General features: G+C 38.8%; 1 protein-coding gene across 1 annotated transcript; it reads right to left on the bottom strand.

Moving 5' to 3' along the window:
• Positions 1–636: 636 nt before the first annotated feature.
• LOC107899387 (putative leucine-rich repeat receptor-like serine/threonine-protein kinase At2g24130) lies at positions 637–4,084 on the bottom strand. The gene is made up of 2 exons (XM_016825086.2): positions 1,346–4,084; positions 637–1,111 (listed from the first exon to the last, which is right to left on the bottom strand). The coding sequence occupies exons 1-2, from the start codon at positions 3,891–3,893 to the stop codon at positions 705–707; spliced, it is 2,955 nt and encodes a 984-aa protein (XP_016680575.1). The 5' UTR covers positions 3,894–4,084; the 3' UTR covers positions 637–704.
• Positions 4,085–19,938: the final 15,854 nt, after the last annotated feature.

Below are 19,938 nucleotides of genomic sequence, written 5' to 3'. Positions count from 1 at the left end.
GAGACAATTTGGCCTACTGCAATAAGCTTTGATTTATGATTCCTGATGCTAGTGCAAGGATGTGAATTACAATACTGATACTTTTATTTATATTAATTAATTATGATGATCATAATCTCGAGTGGGAATAAAATATATGGTTAAAAGCATCCACTAGCATACCTAGTTGTTTTAGGCAATATTGCTATATTAATGGTAGGTTAAAAGAGTCCTTAACTACAATTTCTATTATGGAAAACCATCCACATTGCTTGTCATAAATTAAAAAAAAAAACAAGGCTAAGATTAATTTAATATACTTTAATTGGATAATGAATGATTCATAGTACACGCTCCTGATTTCATATCCCATTTTATCAGCTGGTTGATATCATTAATGAAAAAGGTCATCTTTGGTTGGTTGATCACTTGGAAAACGATTGAGTGAAAATGAAGGAGCTTTTTGGACGGTAGAATGAAAATGGAAAACGTTTCGCATGCACAAAGCAACAGATTGGTCTTGGTCTCTTAGCTAGAATAGACATTATGAATGCAAAACTAATGGTCCAACCTAAGAGTTAAGGTTTGATCAAGTTGGTTTATGTAGTCACCTGAAAATTAGTAAATTTGTGTTCGAATCCTAAAATCTGCAACCCGTTTGAGAAAGATAAGATTTCAGCGGAAAAAAAATGAATACAATGATGAAAGTAATATTTATGTCATCATTATATGATCAACGGGGCATCAGCCTTTGAAGAGGCTTCTCCGGTCAACATCGAGGCAGGATTAGCGAGATATTGCTTTAGCCGCCCCATTTCAATGGCCACATCTAGCATGGTTGGTCTTGTTGAAGGGTTGTACTGTGTACACATAAGGCCAAGTTCAACCAGTTCCAAAATAACATCACGCCATATTTTATCATAATTTGTTGGCATTGAACCAGGGCTGCACCTCAGCAGTGCTTGCTTTACTATGGGTTCAAGCTTATGAGGATAGTGACTTTTCACCCACTCATGTAAGCTTGAACCTTCATCATCATCTGTGGGGCGCCTTCCCGAAACTATTTCCAACAAAAGGACCCCAAAACTGTATACATCCCCTTGAGTAGAAGCTCGTTTTCCCATTCCATATTCTGCATTTAACCAAGTGAAAGATCAACAGCAGTGAGTATTTTAGTAATGAAGTAGCTATTCAAATGGTGCAGGCTGATGTTGTCAGCAATGGCAGAGACTGCGTAGTTTAACTAATAAGTAATAACACTAGTAGTGTAAAAACTAAAGGAAAAAGTAGAAGTTTATGCTATTAATCCTCTATGGGAAAGTTATGATTCTAGCTAAAATAGAGCAATGAAGAAGAAAATGCATACCAGGAGCTATATAGCCAACAGATCCACATAACAAGCCATCTGCAGAGCTGTAGGAGATTGAATCATTTGCAGAAATCGTCTCATCAACACCTCTGACCAGTCTTGCAATTCCGAAATCAGTCACCAAAGCAGTCATGTCCTCGTCAAGAAGAATATTACTTGGTTTAAGATCACAGTGGACGACTTTAACCGGTGAGTAATGGTGCAGATAAGCAACCCCTTCAGCTACATCACTGCAGATGTTTACCAATTGGATCAAATCTAAGCCATGGCTTATTCCGTGGCTGGGGTATAGGTGCCTCTCCAGGCTCCCATTTGGCATCAGAGGAAGGACTAGAGCCTTGAAATCTGGCTTGCTGCAAATTGTTATGATCCTGATCAAGTTTCTATGCCTGGTTCGCTTTAGGACTTCACATTCTCTTCTGAAACTCTCTGAAATATCCCCGGCTGTCCTTGTGTCCAAAACTTTCACTGCTATTCTCGTATTGTCCCCAAGAATTCCTTTATATACATGACCAAAACGGCCTGAACCAATTAAGCTTGATGCACTGAACCCACCAGTGGCTTCAATGAGTTGTTCGTATGAGATTCTTGGGTATTTAGGCTCTTTCCCATCTTTTTCTTCATCTTCGAAAGCCCCTCCATTGACAACACCAAGTCGATTCCGGAACCTTGATTTGAGCACCAGAGGGTATCCAAACATAAGCAATAAAGGAGTTGCAAACAACGAAACGATGATAGGCAAAAATATAACCAAATGAGAATGATGTTTCTTTCGGCATTTTGGCATGCCTTTAATCGAACCACAAAGACCATCATTCCCTGTGAAAGAATCCATAGTCAGCAATGAAAATGCCCCTTTGTCTGATATATTCCCGTGGAACTTGTTGAAAGAGAAGTTCATGGCCTTGATAGATGTTGATGCCTGAAAGGTCACTGGTATGTCTCCACTCAACTTGTTTAAAGCGACATCGAGTTCTTTAAGGTAAGGCAACTGTCCTATGGAATCTGGAAGCTCACCTTCCAAGAAATTAGAGGAAAGGTTGAGGTGCTCGAGGGCAATGCAGCTCCCAAGTTGCGATGGTATGGAGCCCGAGAGATTATTTGACGACAGATCAATGGCTAACACCATATCCATTTTACTCAGCTCTAGAGGTAAGGGTCCATGAAGGTGATTACTAGACAAATTCAGGTATAACTTCAAGCTCCTCAATCCAGCAACTTCACCAGGAATTATCCCTGAAAGCTTATTTCGAGAAAGGTCTAAAATCTCCAGGTTGACACATTTGCCTAAACTCAAAGGAATTGTCCCCGAAAGCTGGTTTCCATAGAGTAGTAATCTTCTTAGCTGGGAGAGATTGGCGAAACTATCAGGAATTGAACCTGAAAGCTTGTTCATCGACAAATCCAACAGCCCCAAATGCGTAATGTTTCCTAGAGCTGAGGGAATCTCACCAGAGAGTGAATTATTTGAAAGATAAACTCTCTCTAGTTTCTCCATTCTGCATAATTCAGGTGGGATGGAACCATTCAAAAGGTTGCTAGACAAGTTCAAGAGGGTGAGATTCACAAGGTTGGAAATGCCAGGAGGAATGGAACCATATATCAGATTATCATCGAGATGAACCTGTACAAGATTGGTAGAAAGATCACCAATAATAGAAGGTATCTCTCCGCCAAGATTATTTCCGGCCAATTCTAGTTCTTGAAAGTTAGAGGAATTGAGTAAAGCAGCAAAAAAGGGTTGGAGGTTAGTGTTACCATCATGGCTAACGAAGTCATTATAGGACAAATAGAGGAACTGCAACTGCGGCATTTTGCGCACAATATTAGACGGCAACTCCCCACTTAACATGTTGGACTCCAAATCAACCCATTGAAGCTTTGAGGAGTTGGAAAGGGCTTGAGGTACTTGACCAATTAGTCTATTCGACCAAAGTAAGAGAAACCTCAACTCCCTAAGTGAACATTCTGTCTTCGAAGGGATTTCACCACTGAGAGAATTGTTGGAAAGATCTATATATTGCAATGAATATGAGCCATTGCAAAAAAGAGAAGAGGGAATGTGTCCCGCAAGCCGGTTACTCCCCAAATCAAGGTATACTAATTGGTGAAGAAAACCCAACTCAGAAGGAATGTCTCCTTCAAGAAGATTCCATGACAGACAAAGTTGTTTGAGCTGAAAAAGAGAACCAAGCTCCGGTGGGATATGGCCTTGGAAGAAGTTCTTTGACAAATCAAGAACCATCAAAGAAGAAAGATTGGCTAGAGCAGGAGAAATGGTGCCTTTAAGTGACCTCCCACTAAGGTCAAGCTGCACCACTTGGTCTCTTTCATGGTTGCACCCCACACCCGACCAGTTGCAAACATGCACATTAGTGGAGTTCCAATGTTCCAGGGAGATTTCAGGGTCTGAAACAACACCCGACATGAAGGAAAGCAACGAAACTCGATCATATGAAATTCTAGCATTCTCTTCAGCTGTAGACACAAAGAGAATGCTGATCAAGAATAGAAAACTAAACTTGGAAAATTTGCAAAACCCCATTATTTTGCTTCTTTTAGTGAAACAAATTTGTGTTTTGCACCACCAAGATTATAGTAGCTAGGATAGAAGCCTGCAGCGTTGAGATGAATAATATATACAACGAAAGAAAATGTGAGGGCTGAGGCGGAGGCTGCCTAACTAGCGTTGAAGGAGTGAACGTACGTTTGGCGCCTATGATCTTTGACTATGCAATGAACTGAGTGATGGGCCAATCAAGGGTCAACAAGTGTGGACACGTGCCTGTAACACATCAGCAGCGTCACGAGCCGTGTAGCAATGGTGGTGTACATGTCAGCAAATAGCAGCTAGGCCTAACACTTTTGGCTAATGTAGTTTGCTTGTGAACCTGGGACAAATTAGTGGATGATGTGTTGGTTAAGGAGATCTTAAAGATAATCATAGGTTAAAATATTGGGGGCATGCGTTTTGGAAAAGGTAATAAAATATATGTTGGCAACACTTCCTCCTTTTTCTTCATATATTATATATATTAGCATATTTAAGGTGTAGACAGGCAAGGAAATTTCCGGCTACAGATTATGGGCAGATACAGAGATTAATGGATGGGTTTTATTGGGTAATTTTGCACTGAAATTATCATGGGTTTTAAGGATATATTTATATGTAGGAAGCTAGCTAGCAAGCTAGCACACCCTGCAAATGCACATCATCTGTTTTATTATTTAATTGTATTTAAAATATTTTATCCATTACAATTACATTTTTAAAGATATTATTATAAAACGAATATAAAAACACCTTAATTACTCCAAAAAAAAATTAACACCTTAAAAAAAACTTTATTAATGCATAGCTAATAAAAGAGAGGGCAAAAAATAAATATCAAGCCAAAAGGTTTTCCTATACATCTTAAGAGTGATATCGATTCGATTTAGTTTGATTTTTTTAACTTTTTCGAATCAAATCCGGGTATTCAATTTTTCTATATTTCGAACCGAAATCGAATTGGTGGACATAAGAAACCGGTTATTCCCAAATTATATTAAATCGGTTTGCTTTGATTAGGGTTTCAGTTTCTATATTGCTTTTGAGTCTTGAGCTTTTCAACTTTATTTAGATAAAATTCTCTTTGAATTTGGACTTTTAAACTTTAATTAGATAAAACTATCTTTATTCTATATTTTTTAGACACTATTAGACAATTTTAATTTTTTTAATTATACATAGAATAACAATTAATATATTTGTCTAAAAAATAATTTTTAAAATCTATAATTATAAATATTTATTAAAAATCTAATTAAATCTTGATTTAATCCCTCTCAATCTTCACTGAACATAATCAAATGTTATATTTTTTTTATATTTTATAACTCTTGTAATAGGCCCAATCTGTCCGGCCCGTTATTGAAATAAACCAAATAAACAAATAAGTAAAATAAAACCAAATTAAAAATTAAAAGTCCAAAAATAACACAGTCCAGTTCTTTACATCAACAGGCCCAAATCCTAGTATGCCCAACTAGCCTAAAGTTTCAAACACCAAAAACCCAGACACATTAGACCCACTAAAGCCCAAATGTTACAAACCCAACATCAGCCCAATACCCAGCCGAAATCAAGGCCGAAACCCTAGCAACGAGCAAGCCCCAGCACCGCAGCAGCCCTCACTCCCCCCGCGCGTGCCAAGCCTCTACCCTCGCGCATGCACCTTCGCCTCCGTACCTCCACGTCGACTTCTGCCCCCGTACGCCTACAAATGGGACGCAAACAACGTAGTAGAAAACAGAAAAAATTGTATTTTCGTATTTTTTCATTTTTTATTTACTTTTTTTCGGCCTATAAAACAAAAGGCGAAACCTTTGTAAACGGTTACACACACAAATCAATACAAAAAATTCAAAAGCAAGGAGGCTGAGTTTTTTTGAAGGTGATTCCCAAAGTTCCCATTTTATTTTTCTTTTTGATCTGTTTTGATTTTTTTATATATACAAGAAGAATAAGAAAATACTTACCTTCGTGCAAGCACCGCAGAAATCTCGTTTGCTCCGTTCAAATCGGAGTTTGATGAGGTTTTTGGTTTGAAGGCAGCAGAGAGGACGAGAGATTTACCTTATCGGTGCCGTCGAATCCTCATCGCTTCGTCACAGTCAAAGGGTGAATGGGGATTTAGGGCTGGAGAGCGGTGCAAGAGAAAAGGGGGAGTGCTTTGTTTTCTAATTTCTCTTTTCTTCTGATAGTTTTAGGGAGGTGGTCAAGTATTAGGGATTTTAGTTTTTTTTAGCCACTTTCATATCATTCGAAACGACATCGTTTAAAGCCAGATCAGTGGCTCCAAAACAGTGCCGTATTGGACCAAAACTGATGACCCGACCCAGACACCGATAGATCCGCGTGTTCTGGCACGGAGAGGGATATTTGTGCAAATGGTCCCTTGATTATTATAGCGTGTTTAAATAGATCTTTTTATTTCCTTTAAATTTTGCCCCGCATTTTAGTATTTTGTTTTTAATTAAGTCCGTGCAAAACACCGCGTTTTGGAAAAGAGGAATTATTTCCCACCTGGCCCCCTATATAATTCACGCATTGCAATGTAGTTCCCCACTTTGTTTTAATTCTATTAATTCCTTGTTAATTTAGATCTAATTGCGATTTAACCCTTTTTTATTCTTTTATTAATTATTTTATTACTATTATTAGTATATACGAATGTTATTTATATTATTATTATTTCCATATATTACTTATCTAGATTATTGCATATAACTTTATGCATTTCGATATAATGCTTATTGTAAAATCTATTTAGATACTATTATTTTATGTAGTATTTTTTTAAACTATATCTTGATTTTTTTTCAAATTTTCATATATATATTATTTATTTGAAATTTATTTTAATTATAATTTCCCTTCTTTCATATTACTTAAGTTATTTTAAAAATTGGTACAATTTCATGTGCGTTAATTTGTTTGGTACCTTGATTGACTTTATATTCATTAGCCTTCGAATGCTAGTATAATGTGTAATATAAGATAGTTGCCCTTATGTATGCTATTATTGTTTATTTGTATTTTATTGATTCTTTGTTGGTTAGTTTACACTTAGCTTACGAATTTTTCTTTCGCGATACATATTGTCATTACATTGCATTTTATTAAAATGACTATACTCTATTTTAAGTATTAAAACCAATATATCCATAAAATAACGCAATACTTGAAATTTGAAATCCTCAAGAGAATTGAGCCCTAACGTATTGGGTTCCAATTTTCCTTGTTAATTCTAAATAATCAAAAGTTTTATTTAATCAAAACACATAAATAAAAACTCTTTCTTGGGAATTCGATATGTCGTGTCCTAATGTATTGAATGTGACATGTCGTTTTCTCGAAATGAGGATTTAAAAAAAAGGGATCAAGGCTATATTCAATGACTAAGAATTCTGAGAAATTGTGCCCTAACGTATTGGGTTTCAATTTTTCATCTGACTTAAGGCAATTGAATATCCCTTTCTAATTCCACTATGAGAATTTTGAAAATTAAAAGACAGGCTCATTCTCGAGGACTAAAAATGTCGTGTCCTAATGTATTGGGCATGACATTTTATTACTCTGAGACGAGAAGGTCTTTGGCATTCGCCTCGATTTATCCAAGCATCTTTTATAAAATTAACATTAATAAAGAAGGGAAGGATCATATCTTTAAAATCTTTTCAAATTCTTGATACTAAGGCATCAAACAACCAATTCGGTACCAATTTTGGGCGTTATGAGGGTGCTAACCCTTCCTCGTGCGTAACCGACTCCCGAACCTATCTTCTTAAAATTCGTAGACCTAAAATGGATTTTAAGGTGATCCGATCACACCTCTTTAAAAGATCGGTGGCGACTCCAAATTTTTTATTTTTCAAAAAAGTGGTTTCGATAGCTTGACGACTCCACTAGAGACCTTAGAGAGTCAAGCCATAAAATTGATTGTTTTTGTCTTATTGTTGAAAATTGAAAATTCGATTTGAAAAATTACGATCCTTTCTTTGCAGTTGATTGTATGATTATTGTGAACTTGGTTTTATAACTTGGAATCATATTGCATAAAGACTATTTAGTCTTACCCTTTTAGGTGGGAGTGAGAAACTAGTCCTTCGTGAGGTTTTCACCTTCGTGAAGGATAGTGGATCGCTTCCGGGATACATCCGTACTTATGTCTTCGTGAGATTTTCATCTCCGTGCAGCCATAGGGAAATGTATTCCCCTAAATCGAACTCGGTCCGTATGAGCCTATAATGGGTGAGGATCGAGGAATCTTCTGGTTCGGGTACCTCAACTTTAGAACCGAACTGCATATAGGAAACCCTAGGAGCCCACCCTTGATCGTATTGCGAAAACCCTAGCGGATACCCAGATAGGTGTTTGATGTTTTTTTACTTACTTGAAGTTGTGTTTTTTATGTTGCGCTAACTTACAGTTTTTGCTATGTTTGCATGTCATTTCATATTCAAAAGAGTGTCGATTCAAGTTCGATTACTAAATTAGAAAGCTTGGCATGGAGAACGGTTTTCTTGATAAAGTAGAAGACAATGCTGCTGTCCGTATGTGGTCAGAAAAAACACAATTAGAGAAAGGAGATAGTCTAGCCGGGGGATACACGTCAGAGTTGTGGGATTACACCCGTATCAGTGTAACGCAAAATAGCCTTCAGGAATTAAAGGTAATATAGGATCATTGGGATGACGAAACTTAGCAATCGTTCAACTCTAGTTATAGGGATTTGCCGTATCTACTCAACATGAAGGTAGATGAACGTCTGTTCTGGGCCCTCGCTCAGTATTGGAACCCCGCATATGGTTGCTTTACCTATGGAAGGGTTGATTTAGTGCCCATTATAGAGGAATATACAACTTTGCTTCGTTGCCCAAAGATCCAAGTTGATAAATTCTACTCTAGAGCCGTTAATGTCCCAACCTTTGTAAAGAAGTTGATGAACATCACTAGAATGAGTGAGCAGTGGGTCACAGCGTGGATCAAGTAGAAGGGGGAAGCAAATGCATCCATTGGAAAAGCCTGCAAGAGCTAATTTTGGCGCACCCTGATGCAAAGAAAAAGGTCGACGTCTCTGCTCTGAGCATTTATAGGCTAGTAATTTTTGCTAGGGCCCTAGGGCATGTAGATGAGGTGACCTCAGATCTCTTTGACCGACTTGATAAGAGGGTTACACCAGTTCCGACAATTTTGGCAGAAACCTTCAGGTCACTGAATGCATGTCGAAGGACGGGTGAAGGCAGATTCATCGAATGTGTGCAGCTTCTACTTGCATGGTTCCATAGTCATTTTTGGAATATTGATAAGGTTTCGTATCGAGTCTTCTCTGAAAATTAATCGCCATTAAAAAAGATAGCAGCTACACCAAGGAGAGATGACATCTCAGAAGAGAAATGGTTGGTCATTCTTCAGAATCTTCATGAGGAGGACATCGAGTGGAGAGCCCCGTGGTTACTTCCGGATGAGATCTTGTACCGATGTGGTAATTTTGATTGGGTCCCGTTACTTGGAATTTAGGGAGCTGTTGGTTATGCTCCATTAATGGTGCTAAGACAGTACAGGTCAAGGCAGTTTAGACCTGTAACCCAAGGCTTAGCTGAGGTTGAATTCTCATATAAGGACAATGGCTATAAAAAGAAAATTCGAGGGATAACCAATGCATGGGACAAAACTCGACGGATGAAGTGATTAGCCGTAGGCCTGATGACGTCTTCTGAATATAATGAATGGAGGGTTAGAAGAATCAATGATAATATCCCAAGGCCAGGTCAAGGAGACAGTCCATCGATAGAAGAACATTTGCGGGTTGTTCCCTCTGAATTGGAAATTATAAAGCAATATTTTGAGAAGAGGAATGCAGAGCTTGAAAAAAGGATCGAGCAGTTGGAAGAAGAAAAGATGCACTTGGGATTAGATGTGGATGTTCAAAAGTAAGAGACTGAGAAATTAAGAAAAGGTAAGAACAAAGCTGAGGAAGATCTGGACAGTTTGAAAACAGACTATAATAAGTTGAGGTTATCAATAAGAACTGCTGGGCTAGGGAAAACTTCAGAACAGTGGGGTCAAGAGATTCGGGAAGAAAAGATCAAGGCTGATGGATGGGAAATGAAATTCCGAGAGGTTCAGGCGCAAAATGGAGCTTTAGAGAAGAGTCTGTCAGAGAACCAAAAGGAAAAATGTGAACTAAAAGGTAGAGTGGCTGAGTTAGAAAGATCTCTTCATCAGTACCAAAGTCAAAATTCCACAATGGAATTGAGAGCGAGCTTGAGCAAGATCGAAGAAATGAAAGAAAGAATAGAAGATTTGGAATCGACATTGCGAAATTATGAGATCCGGATTGAGTACCTGGAAACTAACGAAAGTCGTCACAGGGAGCAACTTCACCACCTTTAGAACGAAGTTGAAAGTAGAGATCGTATCATGGGAGAAGCTGTAGTTCAAATTCGAGAGGTAGCTGATCACCTGCAGACTCTGGCAGTACAAGCTGATACGCTGAGCGTAAAGTATAAGTTGGAATCAAGTCGGGGACAAGAATTAAGTTCGTTACTTAGGAAAATTAAAGTTCTAAGCACTAGGGCAAAACCATATATGTAATCTGTTTTATGTAAAGAATTTTGTTTTCTAGTAAAGTTTTCTAAATGAGATTGAATCAAAATTGAAGCCCCTTTGCATTCATGCGTTCTCATTACATTGCATCATATGCATTAAAGTCCACCGAAAGACCCTAATCAGTTAAAATCATTACAACTAATCTGGAAACCAACAAAAGCTCACCCATGAAGCATAAATACGGTACTCACCGGAAAACTAAGGAAATGGACCAAAGATTAGAAAAATTGGAGCAAATGCAAAAGGATATGCAAGAACGGTTACAAGTACAAATGCAAGTGCGGCTAGATAAAATCCAAGGAGACATGATGGAAAAGTTGATCAAGGCTCAAAAAGATGCGATGGCTGAATTAACCCATCTACTGACGGGGAGAGTAGATAAGAGAAAGGGTCTTATGGCCAATCCTGGAGAAGGTAATGAGGATCCGTTTTGTTCTCCGGGTTTTACTCCACCAAATGTACAAACCCAAGCTGAAATATACCCAAGAAGGTCGTTTGTCATAATTAGGCCGCAACAATTACAAACTGGTGTCACAATCCCCACGATTTTCCAGGGAGGATTTAGTTTAAGCCCAGGAGATAACCCAATTAATCCTATTGTTCCCGATTTTGATGAAACAGTTGAAGAAGGAACGGCGAACGCGGAATTACCAAAACAGTGGGAAGATAGGTACAAATGGTTGGAGGAAAAATTCAAAGCCTTGGAAAGTGCTGATAGTAATTAGGGAATTGACGCTAAGGATTTAAGCTTAGTCCCAAACCTAGTACTTCCTCCCAAATTCAAAATGTTTGAATTTGAGAAATACAATGGAACTAGCTGTCCCGAAGCCCATATCACCATGTTCTCTAGAAAGATGACTGGCTACATTAACAATGATCAGCTACTAATACACTGCTTCGAAGACAGTTTGGTAGGGGCAGCGTCCAAATGGTACAATCAATTGAGCCGTACCAAGATTGGTTCATGGAGGGACCTAGCTCAAGCATTCATGAGGCAATACAGTCATGTGACAGATATGGTTCCTGATAGAATCACTTTCCAAAACATGGAAAAGAAGCCAAGCGAAACTTTTAGGCAGTATGCACAAAGGTGGAGGGAGGTTGCAGTCCAGGTTCAACCACCCCTCTTGGAGAAAGAGACGACAATGCTCTTCATTAACACCTTAAAAGCCTCGTTTATCACACACATGATAGGAAGTGCCACCAAAAGCTTCTCTGACATAGTCATGAATGGTGAAATGATCGAAAATGCTATCAGAAGTGGGAAGATTGACGCGGGAGAAAGTAACCGAAGGTTAGCTTCGAAGAAAAAGGAAAATGAGGTGAACAACGCGAGTACATATAACAAAGGTTACTCAAATTCGATTACGGTGAATCAACCAAGGAAGGTGACAGACAACCAGTCAGGCTCATTAAGACAAGAATCTGGAATGAGGCAAAGCACTGGGAAGCTCCAGTTCACGCCAATCCCAATGTCGTATAAGGAGTTGTATCAGAGGTTATTCGATACACATGTTGTTGCCCCTCACTATTTGAAACCCCTATAACCGCCATACCCTAATTGGTATGATGCGAGTGCGCAGTGCAACTATCATGCAGGGATTGTGGGACATTCCATAGAAAATTGCATAGCCTTCAAGAAACTAGTTGAAAAGCTGATCGGTATGGGTGTTGTCAAGTTGGATGATTCGCCCAATGCAGAAAACCCATTGCCTAATCATAACGAGGTGAACATGATGAGTGGAAACATGGGGAGACATGTTAAGACAGACATTGTAGAGGAAAGAACCCCTTTGAGGTAGGTTTGGAAGGAGATGAAAAAAAATGGGGTTAATCATTGCAGATTCAGAAAAGAGTTATGAACAAGAAGAGAACTTCTGTGAGTTCCACCATAAGATAGGACACAAGATACAGGAATGTACAGAATTCAAAACTTTGGTTCAAGGCATGATAGATAACAAAGAGACAGAGTTCTACGAAGAAGTTCAAGAGGAAGGAAACATATGCACATCGGAATTAACGGCAAGAGTTCCAAAAGCTAATTATCCCGTTGTCATCATTTCGCAACCTAAGAATAGTGAGGTTAGAACATGTATAACGCCGAAAATCATCATTCAGAAACCTGCAACCTTCCCTTACAAGGATAGCAAGAAAGTCCCATAGAACTATGAATGCAATACAACTGTTCCAGGAAAGGAGACTTCGGCTGCTATGGCAGAAGGGGATCAAGGTATAGGTTTTCACACGCGTAGTGGGAAGCGCTACGACTTGATAAACCCCCGAGCAGAACAGATGAAAGAAGGAGCTTCGATAGAAAAGCAAAAAAGAGAAAAAGCAATCGTGCCTGAACCCTTGATCAATGAGCCAATAAAAGAACAAGAAGCTAAGGAATTTTTAAAATTTCTGAAACACAGTGATTGCAGTGTTGTGGAACAACTGTATAAACAATCGGTGCGTATATCGATGTTAGCTCTACTCTTGAGTTTTGAGGCACATCGAAGTGCGTTGCTGAAAGTATTGAATGAGACGTATGTAGCTAATGACATTTCAGTCAATAAGTTGGATCGGTTGGTCAACAATATAAGTGCTAACAATTTTATCTTCTTCAATGATGATGAAATACCTTCTGGAGGTAAGGGCTCAACTAAAGCTTTGCACATTACCACCCGTTGTAAAGGGTATACGTTGCCAAGAGTTTTGATTGATAATGGGTCTGCATTGAATGTATTGCCCCTGTCCACCCTAGATAGACTACCTGTGGATAGCTCACATATGAAGGCATGTCAGAATATAGTGAGGGCATTTGATGGAACTGAAAGAAGGGTCATGGGAAGAATTGAGATTCCGTTGATAATTGGCCCAACCACTTATGAGGTAGACTTCTTGGTAATGGACATCAAGTCTTCCTACAACTGTTTCTTAGGAAGACCTTGGATACACTTCACAAGGGCCCTGCCATCATCACTCCATCAGAAGTTGAAGTTAGTGTTAGAAAGTCGATTGGTGACGATAAGTGCTGAAGAAGATATCATCGCGACAGTAACTAACAATGCACCATATGTGGAGACCGATAATGAGGCACTAGGATGTTCTTCCAAGTCCTTAGAATTCGTGAACGTAATGTTTATTACCGAGGGAGATAGAATCCCGGTACCAAGAATATCGAAGACCACGAAGATGGGTCTGCAGTTGATGGTAGGAATGGGAGCCTTGCCAGGAAGAGGATTGGGAAGACATCTACAAGGAAGTGTTGAGGCACCAGTACTGAAGGACAAGTTTGATCGTTTTGGCCAGGGCTATAGACCAGATATGAAACAAAAGAAGGAAATAGAAAAGAGGCAGGAGAGAAGAAGGGCATGTTTGAGCGGAAAAGAAGGCAAGTGGGAGCCTATGACCTTTCCCCACATATTCAAGACTTTTGTATCGGGAGGGATTATTCATCCTCAGAAAAGGATTCCGGTAAAAGAAAGCATCAATGAGATGTTGGAAAATGTTCACATCGACGCCATTCATGAGGACACAAATGAAGAAGGGACCTTATTGGATATCCGTCCCTATGAACCTGGGAGTGTTTTGAATAATTGGACTACAGAAGAGATACTTGAAGTTTTTAGAGCCTTTTCAGAGTAATATTCAGAACACACTTGTTGTTTTAGGCTAGAAACAATAAGAATTCTTTTGTGAAATATGCTTATGTTCGAACATCATTATCTTAATGAAATTCATCTTTGTAGTTATTTGGAACATATATTTCCTTTAAGATTCTTTCATTCTTTTATATGAGTAATTACTGCGGATTCTTTCATATTCTTCTAAATCATTCTTTCATCAATTTTATAGGCATACCATATGAATAAATATACTTAAAATTTTCACATTCTTTGTATACTCCTTGGCACCTGTAACAGGTCTACGGATATCAATGACATGAGTGACTCTGCTATGGACTCAGAAAACCCTTTTGAATGAGACATGTGTTTAGAGGGATCTCAGGACTTCGAAGATGACATAAATAGTAACTTATCTCCAGACCTGTTGAGGATGGTAGAGCAGGATGAGAAATAGATTCTACCTCATAAGGAAGTGGTTGAGATTGTGACCCTAGAGGAAGGAAAAGTAGTAAAGACGGGAACACGCATAACTGAAGAAACGAAGCGAGACCTCGTCGTATTACTTCAGGAGTTCAAAGACGTCTTCGCATAGTCATACCAAGATATGCCTGGTGTCAATACAGACATTGTAGTACACCGTCTTCCTATAAGAGATGATTGCAAACCAGTTCAGCAAAAACTCCGGGGAATGAGGCCTGATGTCGTGCTAAAAATAAAGGAGGAGGTTCAAAAATAGTTCGATGTTGGATTCCTACAATTGGTCAAGTACTCAGAATGGGTGGCCAACATCGTACCCGTCCCTAAAAAGGATGGGAAGGTACGAATGTGCGTAGACTACAGAGATTTAAATAAGGCCAGCCCGAAAGATAATTTTCCCTTGCCTCACGTCGACGATTGGTGGACAACACGGCAAGATACTCATTATTTTCTTTCATAGACAGTTTCTTGGGATATAACCAAATTAAGATGCATTCTGAAGATATGACGAAGACCACATTCATAACCCTATGGGGAACGTTCTGTTATAGGGTGATGCCATTCGGGATGAAAAATACAGGAGCTACATACCAGAGAGCAATGGTGACCCTTTTCCATGACATGATTCATAAAGAAATAGAAGTCTATGTCGACGACATGATTGTTAAATCTCAAACTGAGAAGGAACATGTGAAAGCCCTGAGAAAGTTGTTTCTAAGATTAAGAAAGTTCCAGCTCAAGCTCATCCCAGCCAAGTGTACCTTTGGGACTAGGTCTAGAAAGCTTCTGGGGTTTGTAGTCTGTGAAAAAGGGATTGAGGTCGACCCGGACAAGGTCAAAGCAATAAAAGAATTGCCTCCACCGCGTACTCAAAAAGAGGTTCGAGGTTTCCTAGGGAGATTGAATTATATTGCTCGGTTCATTTCACAACTAACTGAGAAATGCGATCCCATATTTCGTCTTCTAAAGAAGCATAACCTAGGTGTATGGGACGAAGAATGTTAGAAAGCTTTTGACAGAGTAAAACAGTACTTGTCCAGTACCCCAGTATTGTCACCGCCTAATCCGAATAAACCGCTGATCCTATAGTTAACGGTGTTTGATAAGTCCATGGGATGCGTGTTAGGTCAACATGACGAGACGGGGAGGAAAGAGAAGGCGATATACTATCTTAGTAAAAAATTCATCGACTGTCAAATGAGATATTCGCCTATTGAAAAATTATGTTGTGCCTTGATCTGGACGACGCAAAGATTGAGACAATACATGCTCTACCACACCACTTGGCTAATTTCAAGATTAGACCCCTTAAAATATATGATGGAGTCAACTGCGCTGAATGGGAGGATGGCTAGATGGTAGATTTTACTCTCCGAGTTCGATATAGTTTATATAAATCAGAAGGCTGTTAAAGGGAGTGCAATAGTGGACTTTTTAGCCAGTCGAGCTTTAGAAGACTATGAACCCCTGGATTTTGATTTCCCAAATGAAGACTTGATGTAACACCCCGAACCCGAGACCGACACCGGAGTCGAACACGAGGTGTTAACAGACTTTAAACCCCTTATAAAAAAAAATTTCCCAGACACTGCCAATCTGCGTACTAGTCGCTTTAAAAATCATATCTTGAGTTTCACAACTCGAAAATCAGTTTCGTGATTTTTCCCTGAAACTAGACTCATATGCCCATCTACATATTTTTTTTCTAGAATTTTTGGTCGGGCCAATTAGTACAGTTTATTAGTCAAAGTCTCCCATGTTACAGGGATCGACTACCCTGATCTTTGCGCATTACGACTTGGATATCTCCTTGTACAGGGCTCCAATACTGATGCTGTTTATTTCTATAGAAACTAGACTCAGAGAGGAATCTATACATATATGGTATGACTCCTAATTATCTCTGGTTATTTTATAGTGAATTTCCAAAGTCGGAACAGGGAATCCAGAAACCGTTCTGGCCCTGTCTCACGAGAACCTGAATATCTCTTAACATACTGTCCGTATGATTGTTTCGTTACTTTCCTATGAAAGTAGATTCATCAAGGTTTGTTTACATAATTTATTCACTATTTAATTCCATTCCTACTATTTTTAGTGATTTTCCAAATCTACATCACTGCTGCTGTCATCATCTGCCTTTAAGGTAGACTTTACCTATTTCATGGTTTCCATGATTCAACTAGCCCTTTTTGCATAAATAGCACAATTTATGATAGTGGTTAACCATTCCCATGGCTAATCCTTGTCAAGCATATCCACACCGAATGATTATAACATTATACTCAAACACATATAAGCCATTTTCGCATGGCTATCCAAAATTATACAAGTCCAAAGGGTCCACGACCCACAACAAACGGGTAGTCCTATACATGCCATTTCGAAGTTCAACCAAAATTGTACCAAAAGGGGGCTTTGATAGTGTTGGCGACTTTGACCTCAAGATCCCGAGTCCGATAGCTGGAGAACCCAAATCTATAAAACAGAGGAGCAATGAAACGGAGTAAGCAATTTATGCTTAGTAAGTTTTGAGCAATGAATTCCAGCACAACAAAAGTATAGCATTCATATAGCTAAACGGATAATTTCATATGCACAAATTTACGATATCTTACTTGCTTCACATTATCAACCCTTATGTACATACACAAAAGATCAACTCGGCCAAAGGCCGGTAGCTCGTTTATCAACTGAGCGAATACTTATTTGTAAGGGCTCAACTACATTCAAGCTCATACGAAACATACCTCAATGTCGGGATGTTTCGAGAGTATTAACTGGAATTTTACAGCAAGTTCATTCATTCCCAAATCACGTACCTTCGGAATTTAACCGGATATAGCTCCTCGTTCAAATGCCTTCGGGACATAGCCCGGTTATAGTAATTCGCACAAATGCCTTCGGGCTTAGCCCGGAATTAGTATCTCGCACAAATGCCTTCGGGCTTAGCCCGGAATTAGTATCTCGCACAAATGCCTTCGGATCTTAGTCCGGATATTGTCACTTAGCACAAGCCTTCGGGACTTAGCCCGGACATCATTCAAATAACCATGCACATTTAACAATAAATCATGGCCCATTCGTATTTCATTTTCGTTAGCAAAACTCAAACACAAGACATTTATCATTCTTGCAAATTCGGCTCAATAGCCACACAAAGAGCATGATTTTAATTTGCTTAAAACATGATCTAATCACATCATAATTTAAGCTCTCTTACTCAAGAACTTACCTCGGATGTCGTCGAACGATTCCAATGGCTATTCGACCACTTTTTTCCTTCCCTTTATCGGATTTATTTCCCCTTTGCTCTTGAGCTTAATTAAACAAATAAATTGATTTAATCATTTGAGCATCGAAAAGAGGAACATAAGGCACTTAGCCCATATTTATACATTAGACTTTAAAGTCACATACATGTGAAATCATGCATCAACTCAACATATTAACCCACACTCCCCTTTAGCCGATTGTCCTTACCAAGATATAGGCATCAATATGTTTGCCTCTAACCGAATTCATGCAACGCCAATCCATCTCATGTGGCCGAATATGCATGTCTACTTTGAGGCCAAATTATATTCTTAGTACCACATATAAATGACATACATTTTACTAACTAATGCATTACATATTATAACTCAATATGTATCCATCATTTAGTCCATAACTAAACCACCACCATATATAAACATATACTTTGGGGTGATATATATATGTATCATACCAATACATCATGTGCATATATATATATATATACAAGAGCCGAATCACAAGGCTAATTATAGCCATCTCATATATTTTCATCCCATACCCGAATGCACAAGTACATTATAATAGCTTCCAACTTAATTCATCATAAATTTCCCCCTTTTTTTCTTCATGCACTAATAGGTCCTTACGCATTGACCTATCACATTTTAAAATTTTCTCACATAAGTCCTATTGACTTAATTCACATGCAATCGACTAAATCGAAGCTTGAAATTTTCACACATTCATAATTACATATTCTAGACAATAAATATCACATTCAAACATTTCGGTGACTCGGTTTAACGGTCCCGAAACCACTTCCCGACTAGGGTCAATTTTGGGCTGTCACACTTGATGTGCGTGGCAATTGCTGAACAAGGTTCTCAAGAATATAATCCTTGGAAACTAAATTTCGATGGAGCTTCAAATGCCGTAGGAAATGGGATTGGGGCAGTCCTGATGTCCCCAATTAGAGACCACTATCCTTTCACCAGTAAATTGGATTTTGATTGCATAAATAATATGGCCGAATATGAAGCGTGCATCATGGGCATTCGTGTAGCTATAGAACGTAAAATTAAGACGTTAAAGGTATACGGGGACTCTGCGTTGGTAATATACCAACTCAAGGGTGAATGGTTGACGAGAGACCTCAAATTAGTCAGGTATCAAAAGTTGGTCCTCAAATTGACGGAAGAGTTTGATGACATTACTTTCCACTATCTCCCACGAGATACAAACCAAATGGTTGATGCATTATCCACTTTAGCTTCCATGATCAAGTTAACAAGCTAGAAGATATAAACCCTATCCAGATGAGCATTTATGAGACCCCGGCTCATTGCTACAATATCGAGGAAGAGAAAAAAGCTAGTCATCCTTGGTACCAAGACATATTACAATACATGAAGAATTGCGAGTACCCTGAGTAGGCAACGAAGAATAATAAGAGGGCATTAAGAAGATTAACCATAGACTATGTTCTAGATGGAGAGATTTTATACAAAAGAGGAAAGGATCAAGAACTACTGAGATGTGTGGATAATGTGGAAGCTAAGAAAATCCTAGAAGAAGTCCACGAGGGCATTTGTGGAACGCATGCTAATGGATTTATGATGGGTAGACAGATTATGAGATTCGGCTATTACTGGTCCACCATAGAAGGAGATTGCATCAATTATGCCAAGAAGTGCCATAAATGTCAAATCTATGCAGACAAAATACATGCACCTCCGTCACCTCTTCACGTTATGACTTCTCCATGGCCTTTTTCCATGTGGGAATGGATGTTATCGGGCCCATATCCCCAAAAGCTTTTAACGGGCATCGTTTCATCTTCGTGGTTATTGATTATTTCACTAAATTGGTAGAGGCTACTTCATATGCTAATGTCACTAAATCAGCAATCAGCAAGTTCTTGAAAAAAGAGATCATATGTCGATACAGAATGCCCGAAAGAATCATATCTGACAATGCGCTGAACTTGAACAATAGCATAATTGCGGAAGTCTGCAGTCAATTCAAGATCAAACACCACAACTCGTCACCGTATCGTCCGAAGATGAATGGTGCAGTGGAGGAAGCTA

This window comes from Gossypium hirsutum, chromosome D04, assembly GCF_007990345.1.
Source record: "Gossypium hirsutum isolate 1008001.06 chromosome D04, Gossypium_hirsutum_v2.1, whole genome shotgun sequence".
NCBI lineage: Eukaryota > Viridiplantae > Streptophyta > Magnoliopsida > Malvales > Malvaceae > Gossypium > Gossypium hirsutum.
The sequence above is the reverse complement of the archived record's forward strand: the minus strand, read 5'-3'. Positions and strand labels throughout refer to the sequence as shown.

What these genes read in the sequence shown, in the direction of transcription:
- LOC107899387 (XM_016825086.2), bottom strand. Translation starts at nt 3,893, where the DNA reads ATGGGGTTTTGCAAATTTTCCAAGTTTAGTTTTCTATTCTTGATCAGC. An exon ending in TGTTGGCTATATAGCTCCTG is followed by an intron (nt 1,112 to 1,345) that starts GTATGCATTTTC and finishes GGTTAAATGCAG; the next exon opens with AATATGGAATGGGAAAACGA.